Here is an 18,976-nt window from a genome sequence, read left to right on the forward strand (position 1 = left end):
CGTGCACAATGTTATTTTTTTGCATAATAAACTTCCATTTTTTTTTACCCATTGTTCGCGACTCTCTGCAAGGGACTTGGAATATATCCTTTTAGTTGTGGTTTTATTGATAATATTTTATGCAAATATAGTGTGTGTTAGAGCTGTGTGTACGTGATTGGGGCTGAGAGCTTTAATCAGCAATCAAATGATTGCACAAACTTCCACGCGAATACCATGGACTCAATTGCAATGACAAACATTCCGCGTACACAGAGGATGTTCAAATAGTATTAATGAATGTGTTCATGAAATGCAAAAGTTTCAACTTTGACCTACGGGCTATTGCCAATTGCATTGCATTCTATATGCGGGGGATGCAGTGCATTTGATGAGGCACTTTTTAGCAAAAGCAACCATCAATTTTATAGAGAGAATAAAATTTTATCGGATGTTCAAATGGAAAATCTGGATAAAAAGCTTTTCCGGAGCTTTTTCTTGCTGAATTTATTCGGATAAATTTTACGGGGGTACACCTTATTATTTCAAATTATTTTTGGCAAATTAATTAATCAAATTTATCCAATGACTTTCCTTTTGCATTAATCAGTGTGTTTGACTTTGTAATTGAATTTAATTTGTTTGATTAATGTTTGGACCTTGTGGGGGTGGTGCGGGCGTTCTGTTGACGGCACAATCACGCCGCCAAAATCCCTAATTCGTGATAAACAAGGTCGCTTTATCCACGCAATCTTTCGAATAATCATTCCTCATTCCCCCGCCCAAAGGGAAAGAATTTATGATGCGTGCACCCTCTGAAGCAAGAGGATAGGTCTCTGTGTTTATTTCCCAAAGCTTAATGAACTTTTTTTGTATTTTTTTCTCATGCCCTTCACCTTCGATAAATACAAGAAAGCATAGAACCCCATGGGGAGCTTTTTAGAACCGACAAAGGTGAGAAAAGAAGAGGGTGGTGCGGAGCAAAAAAAAATACTTTTGTGAGTTAAGGAAAAGTTTGATGAGATCTGATTGATTTGAGGAGTGTTTTTTTTTCTTGGTGAAAATCTTTTAAGGCCGTCTGGAAAGTTTCTTTTTCTGTTTTTCATTCAGAAGAATGTCTATTGAAATTCAATGAGAAAATCATTCAAAGAGTCAATGAAAATTCAACAACTTTTTTATACATTAAGGGAAGATTTTATTGGGATATTTCTTAAAGTTTTCTCCTATTTTTTGTATTTTTTATTTCGCAATATTTTCTTCTTTTATTTAGCAACAACAACATAATCAAAAAAAGAGCTTTCGGAGCTTTTGTGTTTTATTTTTATATATAAAAAGGGATTTCTTTGTGTATTTTCTTTTAATGTATTTTCTGAAAATTAATCTCTCTCTCTTCAGCTCCGTTTATCTGTGCACAAATAGGGGTTTTTTTCCACAGAGCTAATGGCTCGGTCCTCTTGGAGGAGGAATTAAATTTCTTAGCTGTGGGGGATGGAAAAAAATACCCCTAATTGTCATCAAGCTTGTGTTTACTTACCCTCAATTTCATCGATGATTAGCAAATTCTCAAATAACCCTGACTGAGATGACTGGGAATTGCCCGGGAATGCTTTTGCTGTGTTTGTGCAACGACGGAGTCCATTAGCGTGTCCATTACACATAAAAGCTGTCCTGCCCAATTTAATGATGGTGGAGCCACAAAATTTAGATATGGGGGTGGTTTGATGTTATTTCACCAAAGTGAAATACAATTTGTATGGGAATGGGAAATTGAACTTTTAGAAAATACACACGAATAGTCTAAATTATCGAGAAGAAATCAAAGAGCTTTCAATGGAGACGCCTGGTAGCTGAAGTTTCAGAGAATTTTCTTCTCTTTATACATTTCTATGCTAAAGTTCTATTTCAGGTAATCAAGATATATATTATTTTATGCAGAAATTAGATATCTTTCGAAAATTGGAAAGTTCCCATTTCTAATTTAAAAAAAAAAAATATTGAATTCGAAAGTAAACGAGATATTGAATTGAAATAAATTTTAGGGGGGTGTATATGTTCTCCCATCGTGTGCTTGCTGTATATATTGAAAATATTTATTTACTTTCAGCATGTTCAGGTTTATTTGCATAATTAGCTGTAGTGCAATTAAATTCAATATTTTGATTTGATTGGAGTTTTCCAGTAAAATCAACAAAATGATTAAAAGCTTTGCATTTAAACTGTACAAAACTTCTCTCATACACACAACATAATTTTGATGGATATAATCTAACACTAAAGCACCCTCTGGGGGTTATCTAAATTACTTCAAACTCACCCCCGTGTGATGGAAGAGAAAAAAAATTCAAAGTATCATGAGTTTTCTATTTGAAAAGCTCTCACAAAAGAAGAAAATGCCCCATCGCGTGCTTTGGGGGTATTTTTTTCGAGTTCTTGCGGCTTCAATCTATTAACTTTCACTTCATTGAAAATGTGCTGAAATGGTTTTGGGGCGAAACTTCCTCTCTTCATATGCAAATTGAATGAGAAGTCGGGTGTCCTCTTCTTCCCAGCGACTCACTTCCGCCGCCACCACACGGTGAACTAATTACCCCAAATGACCCCATTTTGGGGCTCATTTGCCGTGCATGTACCCCCACCCCCGTTGTGGCTCCCACTTCAAAGCTTTTCCTCGTAGAATTATTTATGGAAGTAGTTGATGGGGGACAGGCCTAAAAATGATCGACTCTGACTTTTTCCTTCTTTACAGGAGCCGCCACTGCTGAGGCACGCGATCACAAGGATAATGTGAGTATTCCTAAATACGATGCTTTTTCACATTTATTATCTTCACAATGAGCTTCTGGCGTGCCTCGCAATTTATCCATCCCCCCATTTGCGAAGAAAAGCTTTCTAATGGGAAGTACGATGGATTCCAATAAATATCCATCACGCCGTGTGAGACCAAATAGATAATTTTTCTTTGCAAATTTTCCTAAAATTTAAATAACTAAAAGCTTTCAGAGTGGATAAATTAAAGGATAATTGGGGGAGAATTTGTCGTGAATTGGGAAATGGTGGAGTATTAATTAATTGAGCCATATAATAAAATGACTAAACCTATAAATCAAAATGGATCAAATTTCATCAGAAATTAATGCAGAATGATAAATCAATTTAATAAATTAGTTATTATGGTTGTTAGGTCACACTAATTTGGCTTTTAGTCACATTAATTATTCAAATTGTATTGCTAATCGATATGATTTTAGTATCAGCTCAGATTTTAGCGTTAGTTCCGTGTTATCACCTTCATCGAATATTATATTAAAAAATATATTTTAAGCGTTGGAGAGCAGGTATAATCCAGATTTTCCCAGCAATTTTTTTTAAATTCTACAAATTCTAATTTCAATGTTGTTTAGAAAAACCAATTAAAAAAAAAATCTTGAAATTTCGCACAGAAAGTTCTAAGTCTCTCTTCGACCGAATTCACTTGAATTTAAGAAAAAATAATTTTTTAAACAATAATTTTAGGCACTTCAAGTAAAATGGGTAAATTTAGTTTCTTAAACTAGACTATATCTTCTAATTTACGAACTTTTAAAACTTTAATTTCGATTGCTCTATTATCCATCAAGAAAATCAAAGGGAAGAAGATAGAATTTATAATTTTCTCACAAATATACAAATTATGGGCCTAATTCAACCCTTGAAATCTTTGAATTTTGTACTGAAATTTCAAGATTTCAAGCGAATTTCAAGAGTTTCTTGGTCGCTGAATAAGGCCCTATATTCAAGATTTTCAATTAAACTCAACTATATAGTACACATGCTATATATGTAATTAGATTTATAAAGTAAATTCCAACGAAATTCTCCTTTATTTAGCTTTTACAATGCAAATAAGGAAATTAATTTGGAATTCCGCAATTAATGTAATGCGAATATATTGATTTTCCCTCACTCAAAAGCTCTCATGGTGAACCAAATGCATTCGACCGTAAGGGTCTTAAAGTGCATGGAGGAATTTCTAAAGGAATGTCGAATGGAGAGGGGGCGATGTACACATAGAACGGAAAATTCTATATAGAATGTGGGGGAGTGCCTTTGAGCAAATCACCCCCAGCAAGAGCTTTCTCTGTGGTAAAGAAAAGTCAGCCGAGAGGGTGGTAAAAAACGTTGGGATTTGCGATGGGGGGAAATGGGGTATGTGTGGGGAGAAAAATATTGAAATAGGATATTGTTGCTGACTGACAAAGGAAATCGATTGGGTGTGTGTGTGAAGAGTGGGTGAAGAAAAGGAGTAGAGTCCATGAATGCGAAATCACACCAATTACTCCTGGTCGGAAGCACCATAAACGTGCGGAACATGCTTGACTCACAGCAAAGTACCCACTCATTGCCTTTCAGCTCCTTGTGAGCTTTTTTGTTCTCCTCCTTTTGGGATTTATTGAAGAAGGAAGCTACAGATTAAGTTACAAACAGTCAATCTGTCACAGGGATTCATCTGGTCCTTATTTGATTTCATCATTCCACTCCATTGGCCATTGAGACTCTCCTCCACCCAAAGAGGAGGGGAGGAGGATGCGAACTCAATGTCGAGGGGTGGCTTTATTAAATTTCTTTGTGGCCTCCTGTCGTGGAGATTTCCCAGATCTTTTTTTCTTTCTTCCTCTCTCTCTCTCCGCATCTCAAAGGAATCTTTCAGCATGTTGAATTCCCTCAGATTAGGGTTCCTCCAATATGGCTTTGAGTGAGAGAATATTAAATACTGGGCGTGTGAAAATCCTTCTTCAAGATATATTCGTATGTAAATCTCGCTTCTTCCCCATCACCTTTGCTTTACGGATTTAGTCCATCCCCAAAATTTCACCCTAATCTTACCGATTTCATGGTGAGAAAAAAAAAACTTTTCACAGACTTTGGAGCAAAATTCTCATTTCTTGCATTATTTATTCAATCTCATTGATCCTTACCGTGGTCACAAAAACAACTCAAATATTCATCCCCCTCATGAAAGAGAGAGCGGGAGGGAAAGAAGCAAATTAAATATCACCCCATTATTAATATGATAGAGAAAATGCCAGTCAATTTAGAGAGAAGAGAAAATCCCTTGTGTCGCAACAATAAGCTCATGTTGGGAGCAAATTGCTGGCAATTATTCACCTCATTTCATTCTCGCCCCATTTGCAAAGGAATATAGAAGAAGATTTCTTTTTTTGGGGGGGAAGTAGAATATTGTACCCCATGGAGGGGAAGAATTGCTCTCCGGATGATATTCTTGTGTTCTTTAATATCCCGTGAAATTGTGTGTTAATCAATATTGACACAAAAGCGTGTCAAATTGAACTTTTGCTCTTCGTCAGGAGAATTCCATTTTGGCTGTGATTTTTTTTGCACTGTTTTGTGTGAAATATAGATTAGCAGCAATTTATGGTAGAAAATGGGATTTTTTTGTGTGTGCAAATTGTCAGGAAAACTTTAGAAAAATAGAACTTTTCAGCAGCATAAAGCATAAACTTTTCCATACATATGACATTAATGGGATTAAAGATTTCAATAAGTTTGTGTAGAAGATATGGATCAATTCCAAGATATTTCTCATAAAATAAATGCTAAATTGATTCTATAATAGTATGTTATGAAAGCTCCACTTTCCGTAAAGCTTCAAAAGTCAAAATTAATAATGCATTTTGTGTGTTGAAAATCAAATGGGGAAAGTTTTCAAATCAAAAGGATATTATGGCATTTGTCGAGTAAAAACATTAAAATGTAAATTTAAATTATTTCTCTATAAATTCTCCATGTTTTGCATGCTTATGTTCATGGAATTATATGATAGTTCTCTATGCAATGGAATAAAGGAGATTATGGAAACAAGTATAGTGCAGGAAAATCCAAGAAACGCTCTTTGATAAATAATTCTTAAAAAAAAAACTCCTTTAATTAATAGAAATTCATTGAAAAGCTTTTTAAATTGAGCTTTTATTCTAAGAGAATTTTAAGTTCTTTTTAAGATTCTTTTTATCCCGTTCATTATTTTATTTGCCAAAAACGGATTAATTAATCGATTTTGGCCTAATCTATCAATTTTTCGGAAAGGGAATAAATTTTCCTTTCAATCAATTCTGCAGAATACTTATCAAAAACTTCCACAGAATTCCCGCCCTAAGAAGTTGAAGCGAATTCCCAAACCTTATCAAACTTTCCAGAGTAATTGGCCACATGTACAACACATAGAAAATTGAACGAACATGTTGCAAAGTCATTGCCTTTATCACATGGAAACGACTTTATTTCATCTTCAATATATTCTTAGAATCTAATAATAATAAGAAAGGCGCACAAAATGAAGTAATGACAACGTATGAACCATTCCCCTTTTTGCCAATATTGCTATACAACACCCCCACTCCCCATGTCTTTGTTCACCCCGCTATAGGAGCTTTTTGGACGATGTGGTAGAGGGTGAACAAAGGTGAAAGTTTCCGTCGATTTTATGGCTGGTTTATTGAGCAACGAACGCAACAATAAATGGGATTTGCGTGTGAGAATCATGGTTCTATGCTCAGCACCAATATTGGGTGTGTGTACACGACGAACAAAAGAGGATATCTGCAATATGAATTTCTATTTCACCAAATATGTAACTACTTTATTAACTTAAAGCTCCACCGATACCCTTGTGCGAAAGCTCTGCTTTCTTCTCTCCATATATAGCGTATGGATTTTGTGCCTATTGGTAAGAGTTTTACTTAAACAAGGATTTTGAATTTAAAACTAAATATCTTTAGTGAGAATAAAATTACTTCTGGTAGTCGTAAATATAAATCTTCAATCTCCATGATTAAAAATCAAGAAAAAAAACTTTTGAGTGATTTTGTAAATTCAGCATAAAATTAATATTTTTTTCTTATTTCAACATAAATTTTCGAAGAAAGCGCTTTTTCTCTCAGCATGAAATGAAGCACCTCAATTTTTCTTTTCCTCCGTGAGAAGAAAATTCAATTGACATATTCCAGGTGACTTTTACTCACAACCCACCCCTCATCATCAAGGGAGAGATGGGTGAAATTCAAAACGAGGTGTTCCAGAGATGTGGGGGCTGATTCATTATCTCGTGCGAGTGCGAAAGAAAAGACAATCTCACCCCCTATTCCATGTAAAAGTTGTCAGACAATGTGCACGAAAGATAATGACGATGATGAGAATGGGTTGGAAGAAATGAAACAATTTGCGTGCTCTCATCGTCACGAAGATACGAGAAATTTTTCCTTCAACGATCCATGGGAATTGAGCTTTTGGGAGTCGGAGGTGGGGTAGTGTGGAACGGTGCGATCCACCCCCCACCTCCAGAATGAGAAAATCGATATTCATGCAAAATTCCTGAAATGTGGATTCAATGTTGGTTAATTGTCAGTGTGATTGGCATTGCACCACGCAATTGAGGTGAAGCCCATACAATATAGTTTGGGGAGCTGAATTGACTCATCTTGAACCGCAATGAGTCTGTAAACTGTCTAATGTTTTGGTCATGATTGACAAATAAAGACCACTTCCCGAAATGTATTCAACATTAATTGAGGCCTAAATGAGCATGTGAGAACAATGCACATGATATTTCAAGAGATTGTTATGCAATGAATGAGGAGGGGGGTGGGGGTTTGCATAACAAAAGCTCCCCTGAAAGCTCCCGCGCTAAGGAGAGTAGAGAGATATAGAATTGAAATTCTTTATGAGATTCTAAAGCACTCAAAACAAGCCCCACCTCCGTCTGGAATGTTAAAATTGAATCATGAGCGCAATATTGGGGAAGTTTTCGCGGGGGAAATGCACTTTAAGTACTTTCCTAGATGCTCTTTTTTTTAACATCACCACCCATCTACATCACTTCATATTCATAAATTCGGTCACAAAGCAACATGGAGTGAGAAACATTAAAATTTATTCACATAAATTTCCGTTACGTTTAAATAATATAAAAGTCACACCATATATAGTGTTGTGGGTGAACCTCAATCCACATTTTTTTTTTAGATAGGTAACCTTTTTCCCTTCGTCCTGGTGAGATGTAATTAAAGAGATAACACACTAAACTCCCTTATCAATTAAAAAAATATTTAAATTCTTTGGGATTTTTCATGCCATTTCGAGGGCACGAAGGGTAGTTTAGCAGCAACAAAAAAAAGTTTGTAATTTATTCAACTCACACGTTAGTATAAACTTTTTATTGAATCACCCGAGTGTAAGTTGATTAGTGCAAGTGTGCAGGATTAAAGTATTTAAAAAGCATTGTTCTGATGCAAGAATGTGGTAAATTTATGTATAACAATGTTGTTGCGAATAATTCTCATTTGTTGAACATATTGTTGCACCATTCACTGCATCTGAATACCGTGAAAGAAAAGCTTACAATAAGGCAACATAACTTGCTAAAAAGATGCTTTCAATCCTTTCAAGGAACTTTAAAAACAAAATTATTAAAGGAACTTACGTTGAAAAGTAAAAGAATGGGTAAGAAATTAAATAAAGCAATATTTTCATGTCAAAAAACAATTTTTTTAAGGAAAAAACTCCTGCAAAAATCACAAAACACAGAGAGAGATACACCCGATAAATAATACAAAATAATTCATTCAATTCAAGTACACTACAACCCCGTAAATTCACCCACCTTGGCAGTCATGAAATTTCTTCTCTCAGTGAACAAATCAATTTTTAATAAGCACCCGCACCCGAATTGGTTGCAAACAAAACTTCCTCAATGGTTTTTCCTCCTCCAATGGTTTCCGATTAAAATTCCACGAGATTGCAAAATTCACCAAAATTAGTTCCTTTAAAATTTCGCCCAATACCCAGAAGTGGGAAAATGTAAATCAAAATGCTTTTTTATGCGAATAAATTTATACATTTTACATTGTATTAGAGTTTGGAGATTTCTCGGAGTTTCTAGGAACTTCCCTAAAGAGATGGATTGCTACTTAAAAATTCGCTCGTGTATTAAATTATTTCCATAGAAAAAAATCCATCTCCTAGGGGAGATGTAAATTAATATAATATAGGTAGCGAGAGTAAGGGATTTTTTTTACAGCTGAATGGGAAAAATGAAAAAATGGGTTAGGAATTAAATTATGCAAATTGTGGGAGATTTTTAATTTTCTCTTCCCATGGCAAATTTGAAATGTAACAGAATATCCGGAGACATACAATGTTGATGGAGCTGAACAAAGAAATTCCAACGTGGGGGTGTGTATGGAAGGGGTGGGTGGTGGTTAGTCATCCTGCAAAAAACCACAACAATTGCTTCAGTAATTGACCATTCTATGGTGTGTACGCCAGTCTACGTTGAGAAGGAGTCATTAAATAATTTCCATTGTAGCATTGGGAGTTGAAGTTGTATGCGGGGGTGGTTCCTGGGCAGCTTGGGAAGGGGTGAGAGATAAACAAAAATGGTTCTATATATTTAAATTAGTCCCCATACTTCCATGTAAGAGGATGGGGCATGAACAAATTTCATCATAATGCACACACACCCTGGGTGAAATATGAATCTCTGCTTGGCATTGCTGGCATCGCAAAGCCACAGGAGTCATATGAGGATGTCTCCTCTGTGGCTTCCACGGTGGGAGATGAAGAAGGTGAAGGGAGAAAAAAACGATGGAACGCCGGACAGGAAGGGATTCAGCATTTTGCAAATTGTCCGAGGTTGTGTATGTGACGATGACACGAGACTTCACAGAATTAGCTCCCCAAACCTCCATTGCTTTGTTGGTTTCCTTCGTCCCCTCTGCATCAAATTATCCCGTCTGCAGGACGCGCAGCTTCAGAGCTTCCACACATAGTCCACATAGTACTTTTAGTGTTTTGCATTTCCTCTGCTGCTGGAAATAATTTCCAAGTACTCTTGAGCCAATTTACACAGCTCGCATGAAGGGAGATTTTCTGTGAAAAAAAATCCTGCAAAAAGTTGGAATTGCACCCACTCTGTACCCCCCTAAAAAATGGGTTTGTTTCGTATGAGGGAAAATCCAGTAAAAGGATGGAAAATGTTTAGGGTTTTTGCATTGAAAAGGAATTTTACATCGGCTTAGAGTCATTAACAGCGATATGAAAACAAAATATGTTTTAATACCTGACCTATGTCCCTTTCTACCTTTGATGTCAGCCTTCCGAGAGCTTTAAAAATTTTTTTAATCCACGAAAGTTTTGTTATTATGAAAAAGCTCGTGCTAAGAGAGCTTTCCCCGGATGTAAAGCAGATTTTACAGTGATCACATTTACACAATTTTATCCCTATTCACCCAGTTTTATTCCTTTTTACCCTATTTAGCTCCTATTCACCCCATTTCACAGAGAATTATATTTATTCCACAACCTATAATTCTATTTTACCTGCAAAAATGTCTGGGGTACGTTCTGAATGAATTTACAGAAACAGAATATTTCGTTGGAAAATATCCATACAATATGCAAGTGATTGTGAGTAAATTTAGCGCTTTCCGAGAGCCAGTGGGGAGGTCAAACAGTTGAGAACTTTGAACTTTAATTTATGCAAAATGCAATAGAATAATTGATGGTGTTAATTTCGTAGAATTTCCCATAGGATTGATTTTACAATTAAAAGCCAAATTGCCTGGGAATATCCTTTGCCATAGTCCAACGTGCCACCCTGTATGTAGCGTCAGGAAGTCATCGTATTTGCTGGATGAGTTAATTAGTACGAGGTGAAAATTATGTTGGGAACTTGATCAAGAGGAATGTTCAGAGGAATCAATTTCTGGTGGCACACAGAACTCCATTTGTCGCTCTCACTTAATTCCAAACGGAAATGGCCACATTACGGTCAAATTGAATTGGGTAGAGCTACAAACCAGGATATGTGCTCAATCATTCATAGTGTATTGACTGGGGCATCCACGGACCTATCACAATTTTCATCTCCAAAATGCAATCCATTCCTCTTCCTGGAAAATTTCCCCATACACAGCACGGGGTGCACGCAGTTCTGCACGAAGATGGTGTGAGGGATGATTCTATGTAGGGAATGGGGGTCAAGTCATTTCGGGTACGAGCCTTGGTGGACGAGGAGGATTTCCAATTGAGAGAACTTCATTATGCCCGTCTTCATTCCTCGCCCATTCACGTGCGCCCATGCGAAGTTGGGGCTTTCAATAAATTGGATCCCATTGTGGAAGTTTAGCGAAAGCTTCACCCCAAACCACCCACCCCCATACATACCAAAAGCTCTCTCTCTCTTATCCAAGTCTTAGTCCATGTAATAGAAATGCGATAAAGTCCCTCGAGGATGTGACTCGCCTCCGGAAGTGACTCGGCGAATGGATTTTTATCCAAAAAAGAAAAAAAAAAGTTCTGCGATGTTACTCCCAACAGCTGCGTGGCCCACAAGGGACAGTTTATAAATATTTTTTCGGAACTTCTTTCCAACACGACAAAACCCCCGTGAAACTACTTTTTATTATCATGCTAAATTTCCTGTCCAAAACATAAATCCGCATGTAAGAATGGAATACTTTTGAGGATTGGGCAGGAGGTGGTTTTCCTCCAAAAATGGCGCCACATCTTGGAAGGAATCTCCTTCCAATTTCTTCCTAACATTTAGAGCATTTTGCAGTGTGTCCCACATATATTTCGGGTTACACATTTTCTTTATTCTTGTTTACAATGCATGTGCTTTTAAATTGAAATATCTGTGATAAAACTTTGCAAATTTATTGCGAAGCTTTTGGAACTTTTACTGAAGTGAATGACGGTTATGTTTTTTTTTTAATTCTTTTTCTCTACATCCTCTATTTTGAGCTTTAAAAAATTGATCAATGTCCTTTAAACCAAATCCTTAAAATAGAAAAGAAATGGATAAAATAAAGGAAATTATTTTTAGACATCTCATCCCTTGTTGAAGATGTTTAATGCTCCTCCAAATTAATCAATCATTCACCTCCTTCTCTTTCTCTTTGAGAAATTTCCCTCTTTCCTTGCGAGGATTCTTCGGCGTCTGCTCCCAGAAGTGTTTGATACGGTGATGAACCTGAAGGTGAGGATTGTTTAACTTTCGACACTGCCTGTCAGAAGTTTTTTATTTGTGGAGCAATTGGCGCGGGTGGGGTGAAAGATAAAGCTTCATTGGAAAATCTCAACGACAAACATCGTTGGGTGTACTTTGGGGATTCTTTTTTTTCTCCTTCTTTGTGGGGTTTGTGCTCCGGTCTCTATGCCGGAAGTTTTTACCTTCCACATGGTACAAAAATTGTAATTCTTCTGCTCTTTTAGATATTGCAAATGGGTGTGGGTTGAGCAAATGAACGCATATATACGTAGTTTCTTTTTCTTTCATTTTTCAACTCTTCGTTTATTTTTTTCCTTCCCCCTTTATGGTCCCTTTTTGTCCTTCCTGTATAAGCTTAAAATAACCGAATGCTTGAGTTGAAAAACTCTACTTGGGGATTTTCAATTGAAATCCATCTTTGTGCTTTTGGAGCTTTCGGAGCTTTGCAATATCTACATTTATTTCCAACTCTAAACATCGTGTAATGGGGGAGGGTGTTATTCCACGCTCCAGTTGATGGAAAAATACTCGACATCCACTTTTCTGCTGTACAAAAATACATTGCTCAACTGACCCATTCGAGCGCTACGGGGGTGTTGGGGGCAAAAATAACCAAAAGAACGACGAAAATGTCGCTGAAAAACATTATTGCTGTAAATGTACTGCGAAAACTCATTAAAAATTGGGACACTCTCCCCTCAATTTGCAACCCCCCGAAATACTACTGGTGCAAATTGACTTGAATACTTCCCGGAAAACCGCAGAAAAAGGTCAAACACACACATTTGTAGGAATGGAAGAAAAACAATTTTCCTAATGCGCCATAACCCTCGTCGACATATTTAATAATGTGAGATAAATTTGTTGTATTTGGCCAAAAGTATTTTAGCAGTACATGTTCATTCGGTTTGAAAATGCCATTAAGTCACCAATTATACGGAATAAATGGATCGCACCAAAAGCATCCACTCCTGCTCCCCTTTTACGCGGCCCAATGCTCTCTCTTTTCCTATTCCTTCCCCCCTAAAATTGTACATTTGCCCCCACATTTCAAAAGTCTGGTGGGGATGGGAAGAATTTTGCCAACATCGCGTAGTATTTGTTACTCGTGTTGTTATTGTAATTGAAATAAATTAAATTGATGGAGCCCTCCTTCGCATGAAACGAAGACCAAATTCGTGGAGGGCTAAAAGGTCGCCCCACAGCGTGCGCCTTAAACACACCCCAGCCACATTAATCTTCGTCAATGCTAGAGTTTCCTTGAGAATTGATGAAATAAATCTTTCCACCATACTTTATCCCTTCTTTTGCGAGTGGGGGGGTGAAGGAATGATTATTGTTTAATTGAATATTTCTGATGACATTGAGAAATTTACGAAGTAACATCACAGCAATTGTGGGGCTTCTTGGGAGCAACAATAAAAGACGAGGAAATTCCCATGGGAAAGTCTCACAGAGATTCGTCGTTTATTACATTTGAAAGCTTTGTGAGCTTTTCGATGAAATAAATTCACAGAAATTTCCTGAAAAGTAATTGAGCTTTGTGAACTTTTCAATTACATATAAAATAATTGTAGGTATTTTGTTTATTTGTTTTTGAAAAAAAAAATATTTAGTATAAAAATGAATTCTGTTGAATTTGAAGAAAAAAATGTTTTTCTTCTTCAATCAGAATAAAATCACAAAAATTCATTGAAATTTGTTTTGGAAAAGAATCAGAGGTTTTTTTTTCTTAAACCAGACAATCCAATTATTTTTATTGATTTCTTTTCTGCATTGTTCTCGGCGGAAATTGTAAGAAAATATTATTTTATCAATAAATAAAAGAGGAAACTATCGTCAACTTGATTGTTTGAACGACAATTGATTGAAGAAAGTCCAAATGCATCGATTCATATTGAATTTCAAAGTAAATATTTGAAAGCTCTCTGACTTTATCTTTGAGTTTAATCAGAGAGAAAAGAAATAAATCCACCGCAATGGAATGAGCAAATAAAATTAAAACTAAAACTAAAAGCCACAAAAATGAAGATTTCCCTTTATTCTGTGGTCAATCATAACTCTCTTTTCTTGGAAAAAATATTTTCACCTGTTTCTGTAGAGACTTGTGGAATATTTCTTTTTTATTGTGAAAAGCTTGCAAAATATACATAATTCTAAAAATATCTTTGGCAATGAACAGAAATTCTCTTCGTAGCTTACAGTGTCACGTTTCTCTTGCCATATATTTTCAATTCTTCTTCCTGCTCACCCAAAAAAGGGGGGTTGGTGATGGGCTGTGTTTGTGGGAGGGTGAATGGTTTAGTTAGAAGAGAAGGGAAGGTGCGAATGAAAGCTTGAAAGCTCAAGGCGGAAAATTAAGCTTGAAAATGCTGTAAAGAGACCGTGAAGGTGAAAAACACAAAGTCGGCAATTAAAGTTGATATTTCAGGTGCAAAAGAAATCATATTTTGATGGAGTTTTAAGCTTGTCTCCCCCTTTAATTTCACACCCTCATTGCCTTTTTCTCTTCCTCCCCCTCCATTGTAGGTGGATGAAGCATCAAATATGGAGGAGAATTTCATCGCCCTCGTCCCGGATCAATCCACGGTGGATGTGGTGAATGATGAAATGCGAAGTAATGAGATTTCCATCAATCCAATCGCAACATTAGTGTTCCAGTCTGAGTATCCAGAAGCCCTCGAAGGGGGTGATTATATCAGAAATGTATCGAAATCCACCCCAAGAGGCACCACAACCACCATCAAGACACCCAAATCCCTCACAACAAGTCAAGAAGCAGAAGGTAAATTCTCTGCCTTTTCTTTCCACCACCTCCACCCTTTTTTTTTTCTTCTTTTATGCTCAAGACTCACTTCTTCACAACATAAGAACCTAATTGCACAGTCACGCTACACTTACGCGATTATCCACCACACTGGAGTTCAAATGCTACATAGCAATGGCCTGCAATTGAGTTCAAAAGCATTCTACTCCCTCTACCCCCAACGACTGATATGAGGGTGAATTGGAATTTTTCTTTCAAACACTTTGCTATAGGTGAATGTGTTGAGAAGAATTCCTTTTCTTCACCAAACTATTACTTTAGCCACAAAATGTACTTCTCGAAGAAATTTTCACGAAGAAAAATGTTAAAAATTTGAATATTCTTGAGAAATTCTTAAAGAAATTGAAATCATTTTTATTTAATAATTTTTGGTATGAAAAAAAATTGCAGAGAATCTTTTCAATTTTTTTAAAACCTAAATTCTTTCTCTAAAAAAATGTAAAAAAAATCAATTTAAATTAGGAGCTTAATAAAGTATTAATTTAAAGGTATTTTCTGCTTATTTATGATAAATATTTTCTCCCTATCTCTTTATTTGTTAAATAAATCTCAAAAGCTTATTATGTTATGGCAAATTGGAATAACACCCGTGGGAGTTGATCCCATAAATTGACCTACCCTCTAATTTGGCATAAATTGTGGTTGGGCCAAAAGCAGCCCTAATATAATGTTGTGTAGTGAGCTTTCCTCCAGGGACCTTCTCCCAAATGTTTCTCTGTGTGATTATGCCAAAAATTTCCTCCTGTACACACAGGCTCATGGTCAGCTGTGGACAGGGTTGCGAGCAAAGGTCGTGGTTGGGGTAGCATAGCCAAGCAACAGCAATACCACTCAAGGGGGCATCGCGCCAAGAAGCACAGACATCATCATCATCATCGTGATAACCGCGATTTCGCGCGTAATCGACTTTTGGCTAAGAAATCCCGCTCAGAGGGGAAGTTGGACTACTTCGAGAGCAATGGGAATCAATTTAGGGATCCTTTCAATCGCCACAACGACAAATGGACAAACTTTGTGCGCCTCCAGAATGAGCTGCAGCAGGAGCAGGATCTACCGCCGTACATGAAGAAAATCAATCGTCGCACAAAACAGCTTCGATTCCTCATGGAGGGTACAGTTCCACCGCGACGTGCTCGAATCCCGCCCCATCGTCACCTTGTGAATGATAAATTCTTCAAGGAGAATGTCTTTGAAGATCAACGATCGAAGAAGTTCCCATCGCGGAAAGCTCCCGAGATCACAAGAAATTCCCTGGGAAATTCTTTTCCTGGCGAGGAATCCGACGAGGATGTGGGGCAGGAGCCTTCAGCAGTGGTGAAAACAGCCACAAGAGCGGGTAATTTTATCTACCATCGTATCCCATCTGCAAAACCCAGCTCAGGTCCAACATTTGGGCGAGTAATCCGGAAGCAGGGACTCCCCTTTGTTGCCATTACAGATAGGCGGGCAAAAGTTCACACATAAAGTATCATCCCTCTCTATATAGCAGCAACACAGACTATATATACATATATATTGCATTATATAAAAAAATCTAGTGTGTAGACTCCAAGGCCTTATATTTGAGACAGAAAAAAAAGATGATTGAGTAGGAAAAAATGTAGATCTATCATCCCAATTGAGACGTAACATATCTCTCCCATAAATTTCTTCTGTAGATAATGTCACCAGGTATATTTACAAGTTAAGATTCTATAGCAGGGTGTGGGGCTATTTGCGTCACTTTTTTTTTTCTTAAGTAGATGGTTTTTAAATAGAAAATTTTCTGCCTTAAAACTTTCTCTCTCAATAGAATTTTCTCTCTCAACTGGAAAAGTGAGCTTTTCCTGAACTTTTCTTGAGCTCAATTTCAAATTGCAAAAATAAGTGATTTAAATAGCCCCATTTACCCATAAAAAATATATATAAAAGGTTCTAAGGACACATTATCAGGGATGTGCCGATTTCTAGAGGTGCTACATTATATATTTCAAAAGCTGCTGCAGAATTTTCTTTGAAAAACTATATAAAAAATATTTTATGATTTTAGAAAAAAAAATAATTTGCACACAAGACTGCGCATAATCACAAAAATTAAACAGTTTAGATTTATTGATTTTTATTTTTACCTTTTTGCGTCCGCCATAGACTTCATTAGTGGATGTCTTTAATGAGAAAATCAATCCCATTTATGCGTAAACTTTCTAAATTTACAATTCACAAAGTTGAGATGGCAAAAATGTAGAAAATTATTGTTAATAGAGAAAATAAGATAAATTAAGTTAGTAAAAATGAAAATAGAGTAGCTTTTAGGCTTCCATTGAGTATAAGTTAAATTCGTAAGAAATGTTATTTACTTGACAGAATCATTATAAATTATGTTATGTTAAAAGGAAAACTGTTTGACGATGTTTGAAATTAATTCAGTGAGGAATGAAAAAAAACTCTTTATTTTTTTGCTTTGTTAATTTACTAAATTCTTTAATAAAAATTATCTTATAAGAAAAACTCTAAAAGCTCGTAGTAAACCTTTGTTTTGAATTAAAACGTTAATCATTTAATTGAGAAAAAGTTTAAAAAATACAAAAAATAAGAGTTTGTAATTTTCTCAACAAGATTGAATACAACGCATGTTAATTTATTATATTTCAACTGTATAACCACACGTTAGCAAATAAAAAGGAGAAAACAAACAATTAGGGGAGAGCGGGGTTAAAAAAGTCACTTAAGGGTTTAGAAAAAGCTCAATATATCATATTATCCAAACAGATAAAGCGTAATGTATAGCTCAATTCTTTAGGATATTTCTTGCCCTACAACTCTTTCTCAGATCATTTTGTTCTATCTAGGTAGGAAATATGATATTTTAAGCTTTTTCCAAACCCTTAAGTGACTTTATTAACCCCGCTCTCCCCTATATTTATTTTTTCCCTCTTCTAAGTTTTGAAACTTCAGCAAGTCCAGGAACGTCGCAATTCATTTATCCGCGCGATCCGCGCCATCCCATCCCATAACCTAACTTTTTCTTTTCGCGCTCAATTTTGACATTTGCTGTTTTAACGTAATGATCGCAGTTGATTTGTGCTCAGTGAAAATTTTTCAATTTTTCCCAGTGTTTTAGGAAGAAATGGAAGCTTCCGGTAGTACAGTAAATGATATTGTGTGGGAATTTTTCGGAGAATCAGTTTGGGATAGCCTCTGCAAGGATAATGGAGCAAAACTAAAAAGCTACAGAGGAATTTTCTTCTACATCCGCGAATTGGACTTTGCAACGGAATTTGGTGTCCTTCCGGGGTATTTAACGGAAATCTGTGGGGTGGCGTTTTCCGGTAGAACGCAACTATGTGTAAAATTGTGCATAAATGTCTGCATTCCTGCTGCCCTGCATGGGTTAGATGGGGAATCTCTGTACATTGATAGTAGACAGAAGTTTCATCCCAGGATGATTGAGCACCTTGTTGCATCCACTAATACGGTGATGAAGAAGCAATTTGTGAGGATTAATTTCAAATTAACGGCTGAAGAGGTGCGCAGGAGGATGCATTATATGGATATTATCAGTGAGAAGGAATTCCTGACCATGCTGGGAACTCTGAAGGATTACCTGAAACAGCATCCGAGGATTCGTCTTGTTGTCATTGATTCCTTGATTGCATTCTTCCACAACTACGCAGGACGCAGCATTCAACGGGTTAAGCACCTCCTTGAGATCCTCTTTCGCCTTGACGCCATTGCAGCGGAATGTGATGTGGCAATGGTAATTGTCAATGATATGACCACAAAGATTGCACCCGATGGACGATCATCGAAGGTCATACCAGCCCTCGGGACGTACTTTGCCAATAAAATTCCCTTCATCCTCCAACTCTCTCCAACATTGAATGGAAAATATATGGCATTGCTGCAGAAAAACTATAAAAATTCCGGGAAGAGCATTTGCTATGATTTTTGCCGCCCAAATGAGAATTGAAAGGGAACTAATTTAATTATTGGAATATTCTGTGACAAATTGAATTTATTTATGAATTAAAAAACTTTGAGAATAAAGAAAATTTTCATTCGAAAAAAAGCTTTTTTTTATATTTTAAAGAAATCCAAAATTTTCATTCAACAAAAAATTCTTATAAATAGTTAAACCTTTTCAATCA

At 36.4% G+C, this 18,976-nt stretch overlaps 2 protein-coding genes across 2 annotated transcripts in view; both read left to right on the forward strand.

Moving 5' to 3' along the window:
* LOC129790567 (uncharacterized) overlaps positions 1–17,521 on the forward strand; it is a 36,058-nt gene extending 18,537 nt beyond the window's left edge. Inside the window, exons 2-4 of the mRNA XM_055828128.1 lie at positions 2,726–2,763; positions 14,552–14,807; positions 15,604–17,521. Of these exons, the coding sequence (XP_055684103.1) occupies positions 2,726–2,763; positions 14,552–14,807; positions 15,604–16,313 (1,004 nt within the window). The 3' untranslated portion in view covers positions 16,314–17,521. The remainder of the gene's footprint in view (positions 1–2,725; positions 2,764–14,551; positions 14,808–15,603) is intronic.
* Positions 17,522–17,891: 370 nt separating this feature from the next.
* LOC129790575 (DNA repair protein RAD51 homolog 3-like) lies at positions 17,892–18,897 on the forward strand. The gene has a single exon (XM_055828138.1). It carries the CDS (start codon positions 17,956–17,958, stop codon positions 18,796–18,798), a length of 843 nt encoding a protein of 280 aa, XP_055684113.1. The 5' UTR covers positions 17,892–17,955; the 3' UTR covers positions 18,799–18,897.
* The last annotated feature ends 79 nt before the right edge of the window (positions 18,898–18,976 follow it).

Source organism: Lutzomyia longipalpis, chromosome 2 (assembly GCF_024334085.1).
Source record: "Lutzomyia longipalpis isolate SR_M1_2022 chromosome 2, ASM2433408v1".
Taxonomy (NCBI): domain Eukaryota; kingdom Metazoa; phylum Arthropoda; class Insecta; order Diptera; family Psychodidae; genus Lutzomyia; species Lutzomyia longipalpis.

What these genes read in the sequence shown, in the direction of transcription:
- LOC129790575 (XM_055828138.1), top strand. Translation starts at nt 17,956, where the DNA reads ATGGAAGCTTCCGGTAGTACAGTAAATGATATTGTGTGGGAATTTTTC.